The sequence below is a fragment of the Dromaius novaehollandiae genome, chromosome Z (assembly GCF_036370855.1).
Source record: "Dromaius novaehollandiae isolate bDroNov1 chromosome Z, bDroNov1.hap1, whole genome shotgun sequence".
Lineage (NCBI taxonomy): Eukaryota > Metazoa > Chordata > Aves > Casuariiformes > Dromaiidae > Dromaius > Dromaius novaehollandiae.
Genome location: NC_088132.1, coordinates 64,934,688 through 64,947,965, shown reverse-complemented (window position 1 = coordinate 64,947,965; position 13,278 = coordinate 64,934,688). Strand labels below are relative to the sequence as shown.

The following is a 13,278-nucleotide window of genomic DNA, read 5'->3' as shown; positions in this document are numbered from 1 at the left end:
TTGGCAGCAAGGTCCACAGATTCACAATAGCAAGGAAGGGTGATCCCACTTTTATGGGTCATGCATTTTTTCAAGGAAGATTCCACTAAGAATTGGAAAAGGACCATTACATGCAAGTGCAGGTGAGAAAGCACCTTAACAGTTTGACAATGAGTGTTTTAAGTCTACTAGCAAAACAAACTCAGTTTGAATATGTTTACCTTATTGTCTAATTGCAGCAGGAGGGAATGACTCACTCTGCAGTGTAGTTAGGACAGAAGCTAGAGAGCATTTTATTTTTAACTAAGGGCATTTAATTTTTAATTTAATTGCTTGACACCGTAAGTGCTAGGTGCTCCTTTTTTTTTTTTTTAAATAAAACTAAGAGGAAAAGACTAAAGATACAATTTAAGTTTTTCTCTTTGACTGAATAGTCCTCTTCACATGAAATTTGTTTATAAGAACTAGTTTGTGAGAACTTGTACATAACCAGCAGTTATCCAAGTTTTTCTGGTGCCACCTCATTTAAATATTCTTTCTCCTAGCATTTTTATTCCTTTCTACATCTTTTTCATTGAAAGGAAAAAAAAAAAAGTATTTTGTTAAATCAAAGTGATTTGACTACATTATGCAGTATTTCAAAAGTGCTTTTGTTAGCATAGTGTGTATGACCTAGCGTTGTAATTAAGAAACATGTTTTTACTTTTAAGGTTAAGATACATATCAAAGGAAGGTTGGAAGGGGGGAGAACAATAATGAAGGGTACAGTTTCACAGAAGTGACTGCAGAATTTGCTTGTGCAGTCCACAGTAAAAGGATATGAGAAAAAGGAAAGTGAGCAGTGAAAGTCAGTCCCATATCCTATACTCCATTTCTTATATAACATTAGAACTCTTACGGCAGTCCAAGTGATGCACCCATTACCAGCAGCTGAGTAGCTCAGTCTGGGAAATGGTGTTTTGCTGAAGCGACCATATTAGCCTACACCAAGTATTAATATTTTTAAACAATGCTGCTCATTTTGTGGGAAGAGAAGACAACACTTGGTACATGTAAATAAACACCCTGAAGTTCTCATTACGACAGGAGCACCAAACATCAGTGTACATAATAACATAGACCAGTAACACCACCTCAAGTGCCAAGTATCTCCCTGACCTTTAAGACTGTCCACTGAACTTCTAATGAATGGGCACATATTCAGATCCATCAGCTTTCGCAAACTGAAGGAAAGGATGGCCAAGATCTTGCAATAGATTACAAGGCTAAAAGTCAAAAGGCAGTCTTGTAGACAAATCCTTGTGCCCTGTCCTCTTCACAAAGTACCTCTTTTCTCTTTATCTAGCCAGTAGCAGCAGCAACCTAGGTAAGGACCAGAAGAGCACCCCTAGAGGTAACTTCACACCTTAAGGGAATATAAGGGATCAGTTATTACTCGTTTCCCCTAACACATAACCTTCAGCTCTTAAGGGACTGTTTGTGAGGTTCCACATGCTCTAGGCTCACCAGAACTGGAGTTCAAGTTTCAGTTTTCTGTTAACATTTGCCTAGTTGATCTAGTCAAGGACTAGCAACTAAGAGATTCTAGGCTGTTTTGCTACTTAGCAGCAAGAGACAGATGATGGTCCTCTGGTAGCACTATTTTATCTGGTCTCTCTCCCCTTTCATTTGGGGGGGAGGGAGAAGAGATATCACAACAAAGTGCTTGAGATGCCTATTCAAGACTTTGTAAAGGACTGCAGGGCATCATGTCTTCTGTAACATTCAGGCAAACAGACTCTGGCTAACCCAAAACACTACAGAAATCGAATAGGATGAAAGACTTGATATTTGAAAGCTTTACCTATGAAAGGAAGGTGAAAAGCCTTCATGTACATAAAACAGAATAAAAAGGAACACAGGATGGAGGAGGCAAAAAGAGGGGAGAGGAGATGGGAAGAGCTAAAAAGGAAGAAGGTGAGACTCAGATCTTTGAATGCCTAAGCAGGGGCTGAAGGAAAAAATGCTGTTAAGGTTTTCGGCTAGAACTAAGAACAGGCAACATTTGTAGAAAACGAAGCTAAGCTAGTTAAAAACATTACATAGGGCTATGCTAACATCACAACAGTTTCCAACTTTTTGAATCTATAAGTTCAAGCCAGGTGCAGCATGGTTTCCTTCAAAAATCTACAGACAATCACAATCAATAGCTTTCAGGGAACTCTTGTTTAACCACATAGTGCTGGACAACATGGCATGACACAAAGGAAGGCAGAAAGGGAAGTATAGGGTGGGAGAGCTACGGAGGAAATTACTGTTAAGACTGTTCTCCACCCACAGAAAAGGAATGTCAAGAGATCAATATCCCAGACAAGGCAGGAGGTGTGAAGTCTTCCTTTGGTAAGAGAGTGTTTCATAACAAATAAAAAGTTGATTTTTCTGTATTTTATTAAACTATGAAGTATTTAGATAGATGAAAAATCACAGAAAAGTAACTGAAATTCTACAGTTTATCCTACAAACAGAAGTGCTGTAAAAACATCATTTGGTTTGGTATACAGTGTATGCAGTACTGCACTACTATCCTGACTTGTGTGGCATTTGTCACATTTGTAACTTTAGAGTTAAGTGCTTAAGTTGAAGTATAGGGGCTTTGATTCTGATATTCCAGTGTCCATTCGGTTCTGCTAACAAGCCACATGGGATATTTTTATCTAAATAGACAAAAAAATCCTAGTGTTTACAGCTGAATTAGTCTCTGTTACAGCTGGCAGAGCTACCGCAATATTAAAGAGCAGCAGAGACCGTTGTTCAACAAGAGACAGCTTCAGGCTCTGAAAATACTCTGTATTCTATTTATGATTTAGGAACTTTTTCCTATAAAGTCTATAGACACAATTTTAGAGAGGTCTTCTGTTTTAAAGTTTTGTTACATTTTATAGCCGAAAGAGTCTTGAAGTTTCCAACCATTTCATTTACACAATACTATCTGGTGTAGAATCAAGTGCGGTACTCACAAAAGTCTAGAAGTTTCTGGCTATGTTTTCAAGAGCAACTCAAGACAGACTGCCCTGCTCTTCTCCCACCCTTGGCTATACACTCCGGTTCCTTTCCCTGCAATGGCTTTAGCTTTTGATACTAACCTGTCCAAAAAGGGAGTGGGGGGAGCAGGTTTTTCACATCTCACTCATCTGGGCGAGTGCCTGACTGTTAAGACTAGCGTAAGGAGAAAACAGTAACTTATAGCCAAGGGTGTGGAGAGAAGGGAAGACAGGACAGACTGGCTAGTCTCAGACCAGCTTAAGCACCTTCTGAAAGAGCATCACCAGCTAGGAAACATATTTCTCTTTTATTTTAAGTGGTTCTAAGTAATGCACCATTTTATTTTTTGTAAACATCCTTTAATTAACCCAATGGCCTCCTCAGATCTCTGGAAGCTGCTGAATCATTGTTTTGGGGTCTGTGTTGTTTAAAAAACCCTCTTCCAAATTGTTTATTCAAGTTCTCCAAGATACACAAGTCTCCCATCTAGTCTCTAGTCAGGGACAAGTTCTTTAACGATATGCCATGTCTAGAAACTGGGAGAAGGTTAGTTGGCTTTAAGAGAGACTATACAGCAAATGAGACTGATTCACTACATAGGTTGATTATGAACCCTAAGTTTGTTTTTGTGCCCCCCCTCCCCTTTTATGCTACACTAAACTCACAAGTAAGAGCTAGGTAACAGAAACTCTACAAGACTATTGTGAGACTGAGAAAAATCTTTACATTTATCTGGGGAGGGGGCAGGGGGGAAGGATCACTGCTTTCTGCACATCATGTGCAGACACAAAAAGCCAGCTGAGCATCTTTTGTAAAGAGATTCAACTTACAACTAAGTTAATGGGGGAGGGAGTCAAACAGGAATGGTCACTTCTATCAGAGAAGCACAATCTCCAAAAACAGATCAGTCGTTCAACTAAGTGCTGCTCATTAAAGAAAAAAAAACATTTTCATAGCTTACCTTCTTATTTAATAGATGATGCTGTGAAATATCCCCACATCTAGATAAATACCGTCATTCTGAGCCATACCTGTACAGCTGGTAATTACTACTGAGGGCAAGAGAGAATTGAGATTTTCCTACTCTCACACATGTATTTCTGCTTTTATTTTTGGCCAGAACAACCGTGTTTACTTTTCTGCTCATTTTGGAATGTACGAGCAATCTGGGGTAAGAAGGTATGCAAAAGATTCAAAGAAACAGAGTCAGGTCAACCTCATGCTGCTGGAGAGAACCTGGGAGTGTCTGCCAAGAAAGACAGAGACCATACTTCGTGGAAAAGTAGAGGTGCTGAAACATTTCTTCCATGAGCAGTCAAGAGACGGACAAAGAGAAACAGTGACAGAATCAACACCTCTTAGGCAGGAGGAAACAGAAGATTCTGGAATTACAGGAAACTGCTGAAAAAGAGGAAAAGGAGATAAAAATGAGGAACTGTTCCGACTTTTAACACCTAGAGGTGAGGGACAGACAAGAGATGAAGATCAAAAGACCATTTATTTGCAGTAGCTGAAATGAGTGAGTAGCCCAGAACTGACCTCCCAACAGCTGCCCATGAACCTTCCCAGCAGACCGCCTTATCTTACTTTTTTTACCCCAAGGAACATAAAATATTTCCAACACCAGCAGAGTGATTGCTCTGATAATGCCAGAAGCTGTGTTAAGCTGCAGTAAACAGGAGATACACTTTTAAAAGACTGAACTACATTCTAGTCTCTGCTACTGCTCTATTTATAGAATTCAAGAACTATACAGTACCTGCACATTTATTTGTTTTCTTGTCTGTGAGCTAGCTGGCTAGCAGAGAAGGCACACAGATCAGCAACCTGGGCCTGCCGATGGCAGTTTCGGTAGATGACTCCCTGACTATGCCCCATGCTTTTGGCTAAGCAAAGGCAAGGGTAGTGAAGGCAGAAAGTGCAGCAAACCTTTCTCTGAGCTGGAGCAGCCTAAACAGAGGAGAGCCCAAATCCTATTCCAGTCACTTACTAATGGAAAGCTAATTCCTATTTTAGTTCATCTGCATTCAGCAGCTTAGTACTATACAGAAGTGCCAGTTTTAACAGTAGTAGTGAAGATAACTGGATAAGACATGCCATTGTTTAAAAATATTCAGAAGAGTGTATTCTCCCTCACTCGCATCCACATTTCAATCTCTAACAAGAAGGCACAATCAACTTAACAATTTGACTTTTGGAAGCACAAAATACCTACTGGAATCTGCAAAACATAGTTGTCTCTCCTGTGAGCGTTCAGGGATGCACACAAATACAAAATAAACAGAGTGCTAGGCAATTATTAGGCTGTCTTGTCTCTCTGCCTGCTCTAATACTTAGACAGAGAAACATATATGGCTCAGGTGAGTTAGACGCAGGTTGCAGATGATGGTTGTGTCCTAGTCTGCATTTGTTTCTGTTAAGGTCCGGGGGGGGGGGGGGGGGGGGAAGGGGAAGGAGGGAGGAGGAGAGCAAGACAAGATAATATGACAACCAGCTGGAATCTGTTAGCAGCGAGGCAGAGGCCAATTGCTCTTATTACTGACAGGCCTGACAAAAAGATCACTAAGAAAGTAAAAGACTTGGGGGGAGGGGGCAAAGAAGGGCAAAAAAGGGAAAGGGAAAGGAAAAGGACAGTAACTGTTTTTGCAATGCTCATGACATGAGGCAGGGAAGAACCTAACTGGCTACAGCCAAAGTAAGTGAAAGAGGCAATTATCTCACTGTAAGCCTTTCTATTTAGGAGAAATTAAATATTTATCACCACCTGTAGTATAGTGCACCATGCTCAATGTTGTGTGCACTGTCAAAGGCTTTGACTGGATTATATGGAGAATTAAAAAGCCCACAAATACAAAACCACATACACACACCCTAGGTTCAAGATCTTCTACAAACATTCTACCTAGAGCACTACACTTACGAACAGGGAAAACAATACAGCAAAAGAAACTCAACTATCAAGCTCACCTGTTGGCAAGACAGGGAGGGAATTTTTCCCCTGCAGTTAAACACCATTTAGAATTGGTGTCCAGAACAGCTATATTTTTTCCATTTTAATCTTTGTTGTGCAGGAATGAGCAGGGAAGAGACTTTTCAGAGTATTTCACTTAAATACCCTGACCTGAAATTATACTCAGCCTCTATACAAATGCTAGGCTATTCGTTTTTAAGAGTGTAAGTGATCTTTTTCAGTGAGACTTACAAGCATAATTTTTTATTTAAACAGTCTTTAACAAAAGCAAGTCTCACAATGGCAGTGCTGCAGAGGGACTAAGAATTTCCAGAAGACTGTACACCTTGTCATACACGAGGCTATTTTACACTGTATACAATAATGTATGCTGCTGTGTTCAAGAGGAGTATCTTTAGCTGTTGGAGCAATGTGTTTTTATAACAAGCTAAAGCTTGTAGTGTGTAACAGCAATTTAAGAACTCTACTGAAGCTAGGTCTACACAGAGCTAAAAAGGAAACAAGATATAAGGTCCTACATCTTAGGGCAATCGGAGCAATTCTTTTGTATTGATTCTGAAATAGAAGACCTCTAAAAGGTTTATTTAGTTAGACCTACTTTAAAATTATTTATTTGTACTTTGTATTTCTTCATACTTGAGTATACTGAATAATGCCACAATTTATAAAGTCTTCCTGTACTTGTAGGACAGGACAGATGCAGCTTTCCAGTTCTAGTAGAAGTCATCAGCATTTGATTTGTGATCTTAGTTTCTAGGTATTAATGATCAGAGAATTCCGTTTTCAGCATTAATGACTGGAGTCTTAAGATTAATGAAGAGCCAGGAAAAGTGACAGGAGACCGAGTCTGCAAGCAGAAATAGTGATCTGACTTCCATTCCCCAAGAAACTCCATTAGCATCAGAGCCAGCCACCACACTTGTACAGAATATTTTATGTGAGTTGTACTAAGACTGCAGTATGGACTCACCTAATGAGACAAAAGAGGAGACAATGACTTCACTGACTTGTGGAAAAGCTATAGAATTCTCTCAAGAAATAGCAAGAAAATACACAGCAATGGCAAGCAAAGCGGAGGTGGGCACTAAAACCTAGACTAAGTTTGTCAGGATTCATTATCTCATTTGCAGCATCATACAAACATCTGTATTGGTACAGCTCCTGAGTAAACAGCCAAGGATAGAGAAGTGAGCCATTCCAAAATAGGGTGCCCTGACTTGACCCCCCCCCCCTTTTTTTTTTTTTTAAAGGGGGGGGGGGGGACCACACACACCACACAAAAGCGTTATTTTCCTGTTGTCAGATTCTGAGGTGCCACGTGAACAGAGGAAGACAAAAAAGTGTTAAGGTACAATATAAAAGTATTAATCAAAGTACCTTAACTCATTTCTGGAGTCAAACTGCTTCTTGGTTACAGCTTTTGAAGTGTGAACCAGCAGAATATATAATATTGAGAGACCAACCTATCCCTGCTTCTCATCCTGGTCATCTCAATTCAGCTTCATGTGATAACAGAAAAGCGTTTCTTGAAAAGTGCACCAGACAGGTTCACTATTATTTCTTTGCATCATACCCTGCCAAAGCCATGTATTAGGGGCTATTTTTGGTATCAGTATGAACAAGCAGTCTTGATTTTTAAAAGGCTAGACCTGACTATGCTGGAAGGACTCATGTACCAGGGAATCTGGCAAAAGTAGTTTACAAGACACGATGAAAACTGATCAACAGTGTTTAGTTCTGTGCCCGAGATCACAGTCTCATAACCTGGAAAGGAAGATTCCTTGCAGAAACTGGGTTGACTCATTAGCAGTTGATAGTTAAACAAGAGTAGAGAAATAGAAGATTCTTGATCTATATGGCACAGTTTTCCTCCAGCTTTTAAACTGCAGAACTACACCAGTCTGGCTGGAAAACTACCTGTGCACCTACTTGCAGGTGGGAACTGAGAGGTCTATTGCTGAAGCCAAACTGACTATTTCCTGATACCATGGAAACTGTACTGTTCTAACAAAGCTATCTAAGAAAGTTAATCATAAGAGACTCTTGCTTCTTCAGGATAGCTTTAAATGGATTTAATCTTTGTCACATAATTGGGATAATATTGACTTTAGAGCCCAGACTTACTTCACCCTCCTCTCTTCCAAAAAAGGAAGGCTGTACAGATCTCAAACACAGGGACATCTCACAGCAGTGTGTACACTTTTAATTCCTGTATTAATAGCCTTACAATTTGGTGTTAGAAATTATGTTTATTCAAGTCACTAGTATTAGATAACATAGTCTGAATTACCATTGCCTGGCAGGCAACATAATTTGAAGATGAGCTACTCTTACTTGAACCTGTTGCAACTAACAATGAACTCATGCACTAGCAAGAATACTAGCACCCATATGATGTGGAAAATGAGAAGAGTTACACATGTGTCTGAGTCAGAAGTAATAAGGGAGGATGTTATTGAATTAGGGCTATCAGGAAGTGCTAACCCACATAACAGCCAGCCTTGCTACTGGTACTAATGCTAATACCTTAACTACCATGGGAACTGCTACCTTCAGTGACAGGGAGAGTCAACATTCTTAAAGAGGAGGAACAGCACCTAAAACAGGAACATCATACTGGGTGTGCAAAGCGATCCAACCTTCTCACTCTCCTAGATCACATATTAGAAGAGATATCAGCAGATTTACCTGTTTCACACACCTTTGTTGGCTGTTTAGTATATTGCCCTGTAGCATGCAACATTCTCACTTCAAATATGACACTTGCAGTTTTTTGTTTAACTGATTAAGTGTTTAATATTTCTGAGTTTAGTTCACATGTTCTTCTTTTTTGGAAGACTGGAATTTCTACTTCCCTTCCTCAGGAGTGGTTTCATGGCAACTCTGTATTCATTCAGGTTAAGTCTCTGTCTCTCTCTCTCTCTGCCACTTGCAGTTCAGGGAGCCAAAACACCCAAGCAGCAGATGGTTCCACCTGGCTTCTTGAACCAGTACAGGGCAGCCACATGGGAGAAGAGGAAAAAAGTCCCCCCACAGACATACCACACACGACTATTTCACAGTAGTTTTAAACGGAAGTAATCCATTAATGATTTTCAACATATTGAAGAAAAGTGGATTGAAACAGTGAAGGGCTAAATTATTTTGAAGTAAAAACATCAATTCTCCTAGACTTAGGTTGTATGCACTCTTGCATTAGACCAGCAACCACTTAAATATTGACAAACATTCCTTAACTACTTATGATAGCTATACAATCACTGACAAGGTTCCCTAGAGAATAAAGAAGCAGACTTTACTGTGTTGTATCCCTGCACTCAAGTTAGAGATGAATTGCAACAAGCACAGACCAGCTTTTTGAGCTGGTGGATGAGTCCAGCTTCACAGAGAGTATTTTGTCACTGCTCTAGTCATCCCAGCAGAACTTACTTCAGAGAAGAAAAAAAAAAAAAATTGTATTTTCCAAGATTAATCTGATTTAGTCTTAATGAAAGTTTGGTGTAAATGAAAGTATTTAGGAGTTCTTTCACTCATTACAGGCTTAAGTACCATGGATTTTCCAATTCTGTTCTTAAAATTGTTTGCTTACCTGCCTCACTGAGGAACCAATGTGATTTTCATTCAAGCAATAGATCTGTAGGTATGGCAGAGTAAGTATAGTGCTTAACTGATTAGCTTTTGACTGGTGTCTTCATTAAGTTATTCTAATAAGCAGTTAGTTTTTGCATGACTAAGTAGAATAATCAATAAGAATTTGAGTCCTAGCATCAGAGCATACAATAGTTTTACCGTTGTATAAGTGGAATGACAATCCTAGACATCTAGAAGAATAAGGCAGGCAACAATTTCAGTATACAGGACAAAAACCCTGCAGTCAGTCCACTCATCCTTTCCAAAGCAGGTAAAAAAAAAAAAATGACCAAAGACTGCCAGGCACATGTAGACTAACAGAGCTTTTGCCTATGATACTGCAGACCTGCATGCAGATAAGCAGTACACACACTAACTTATCCCCCAGCACTGCAGAGGAGCACAAACTCAAGAGCACAGATACAACCTGCTCTTTATAAGGTCAGATACTGCAGAAATTTGCAGTTTGTATCTTTCGGGCTATAGAATGCAAAGCTAATTTTATGCTGAACACTAATACCAGTTTAGTAGGAAGGAAGGATCATTTTCATGATACTAGATAAAATTCTCACCTGCAGGTCACTTTATCTGGGCAGTTGCCTAGGTCACTTAAACAGATAACAAAGTTGAGAGGGGCAGGAAAAATGAGAATTAGAACAAAATGCCACAGCCAACTTAAAATAAAAATCCCCTTTAGACATAGGCTTAAGCCTTATGTTCTTCTGAAGACCTGGCTCAATCACATGAAAGGTACGGAAAAGACAACAACTAAGAGAAATTTTGGTCTTAAATGTAAAGTCTAGCTCATTCTTGCATTTATATATGTTGACTCAGTTATAGTTTCATTGAAAGCTGTAACTCAATGTGCCTGGAGTTGCAGGTATCAGACACTTTACTTTATGCACTGGCTGCATTTTCCCTTACTAATAGCAGGAAGTAAGCAAGCCAAGTGAGAAAAGGTTATCAACTCTCCAGCACATCAGATCAGGTCACTTGTGATACAAAATGGGGGAAATTCCTATTCCGCTACAGAGCGGGGCCAAGAGTCTACCCTCCCAGATAATAGCCTCGGGCAGGAGCAGAGAGGTCTCACATCCTTTTAAGCTGGATAACCCTCAATTCATATGCCTGTCTTGATTTTAAATATACTTTTTCTTGGTTATTCAATATTACTTATAATATGCAGATACACTTCAAAAAGACCAAAATTTAAGCACAGTGCAGTCTTTTGATTGATAGTAAGTATTTTATAACAGTTTTCACAACAGACATAGCTGCCTTACAAGCCATGAGAATTGCATAAAATTTTAAGCCTGGTTACAGCATAGCTTAATAACACTTCAGAACTGAATAAAAATTGCTACCAGTGGACTACATGGATTCACCATCACTCTCTAAAAGCTGTACCCAGTCAGTCATTTATTCAGATCAGTGCATCACTCGTCATGGTATTTGTTCTTGAATGCCATTTAGTCGCAGGTAGGTAACATTGCAGCTGGGAGTATCCAAAACCTACCACCAGTCTTAGCAAGATAAAACGCTGCTCATATGTTCACGCTGAGGCAAAAGGCCTTTGCAGCCAAGGTGGGACTTGGAACTAGATCTGTTTGACTGATCAATAATGGAATCTAAACATTTCCTTATGTTTGTCAGGTAGTAAAATATTACACTCATTTGTTTAAGAAGCAAACATCTAAAAACCAAGATCATGTAACACTTTCTAAGAGTCGCCAGAAAGCAGATCTTCAGATGCTTTCCCTGCTCTTCACACCCAGAGGTCCAGATTAGTCAAAGCACTTTGCAAGGAGTAAAGTCTCCCCTACTCTGATGAATAACCAATGACATTACTCCTTACACTGTGTCATTACATAAATGCAAACTGACAGATCACACTATTATATGCTATTTTTAGAGGGACAGGTACTGAAACGGAAGAGACATTACGACAGTGTTCTTATCTGGACTAGTGGAAGGTAAGCACCTGGAGTGCTGTGTCAGTGTGCTGTGGCTGTTACGGTTCAAAGTATGACAGTCACTGCACTGAAGTTTCCCACTTATTACACATGTAACCCTCACTGCTACATATAAAAACATGACTAGAGGACACGTTAACAGCTGTGCTAATATATGCACCACATTTTACTTCAAATCTCAACCCAGAACAATAGTATCAGCGAGACCATAGACAATTCAAAGTTTAGTTTAACTTATTTGAATCTTCTCTACTTCATAATACCTACTGTGTCTCTTTTGTTATGACAGTAGAATGAAACGTGCTTTCTATGACTGCTGCTATCCCTATCACTTCTTTTGGCAGAGCTTTCTGAACCACCAGAATTAACAATTCGAGACTACCAACACCTTCCTTCCCGATACAGACTTGCCAGAAATAGTCTATTAGCTTACATAAGAGAAAGTCAGAAAAGGAAGGCCAAAAGGAAAAATATTTTTAGATTTCAATAGGTAAGTAGCAGCAGATTTGGATCACAATACCCCCCCCCCCCCAAGAGCCCTCTCTTCGGAGTTACAGCCATGTTAAAATTATTATTTAAAACTCTGCTTAGCAGTCCAGCAATATTCAAGAGCCTATAGGGGAAGAAAAGAAAAACCCATCTGCTTTCTATTTAAATCCGACCCCGCCTGATGACAAGACCCTCTAAGCGCTTCACCATCTGTTGCTAACGCAGAGGTGGGACCACATTCACGGCTGACATGTCAAGCCATGAGCTGCGCCGGCCCGGTGCCCTGAGGGGTGGGGGGCAGTCAGTGACCAGATCCCTCCAGGTGAGGAGCAGGACGCCACGGCGTGGCTGTCCCTCCTGGGTGGCAATGAAGTGAAGAGGAAGCAGGGAGGGGGTGAAGCGGTCATAGGCAGCAGTGAGACCCACACACACGCACACGCACGCACAGAGAAGGGGCAGGCTGGGAGGAAGCCCGCTCCGCGACGGTATCTGGTGCATCCGCCCACCGGAGCGGGGAGGGGAAGGGAGGGAAGAGCATGCGGTTACGCGGTGCCGTGCAGGCAGGAGAGCCGCGGCGGACCGCCGCCCCCTGCCCTCGCGCGGCGACGCCCGGGGCTCCCCTCAACCCCGCGGCCGGCGGGGGCGCAGCGCCGAGGGCGCGGCGCGGCGCCCCCCGACCTACCCAGCACCACGCAGAGCACGTCCAGCGCCACGAACGGCAGCCTCGTCCTGTCAAACATGCTGGCGGCGCCAGGCGCGGCGGGCTCCTCCTCGCGCGGGGCAGCGGCAGCGGCGCGGCGCGGCCCGAGGGGCGGGGGCGCAGCAGCGCAGCGAGGGGCGCGGCCGCACCAGCCGCGGCGCGGCGCTCCGAGCCGATGGCGCCCGCCCCCCGCGGCCACCGATCCCGGCACCGCCGCCTCCGCACTGCGCTACTGCTACCACTGCGGCGCCCACCCCGGCCTTTAAGGACCGAGGGAGGGGCAGGCTGGCGGCGGCGGCTCCGCCCGGCCCCTACCCGCCGCCGCAGCGGCGCGGCTCCGCCGCGACGCCCCAGCCGGCGGCCGCAGTTCAACGGCCGGACGGAGCCGCCCAATCGCGCCGCGGCCCCGCCGGACGGGCGCCGCCCCCCGCCTCCGCGGCGCTGCGCGAGCCGCGCCGAGGCGCCTCGCGCGGGGGGAGGGAGGGGCGGCGGGCGCGTGCGCAGGGCGCCGCCGA

The 13,278-nt window shown here is 42.4% G+C and overlaps 1 protein-coding gene across 2 annotated transcripts in view; it reads right to left on the bottom strand.

The window, feature by feature from the left end:
• Positions 1–12,935, bottom strand: part of LOC112995756 (phospholipid phosphatase 1) — a 72,718-nt gene extending 59,783 nt beyond the window's left edge. The window contains exon 1 of one of the 2 annotated variants that reach the window (XM_064501882.1): positions 12,746–12,935. In XM_064501882.1, coding sequence (XP_064357952.1) covers positions 12,746–12,803 — 58 coding nt within the window. In that variant the 5' untranslated portion in view covers positions 12,804–12,935. The remainder of the gene's footprint in view (positions 1–12,745) is intronic. The other variant, XM_064501881.1, reaches the window with a different exon arrangement.
• Between the last annotated feature and the right edge of the window lie 343 nt (positions 12,936–13,278).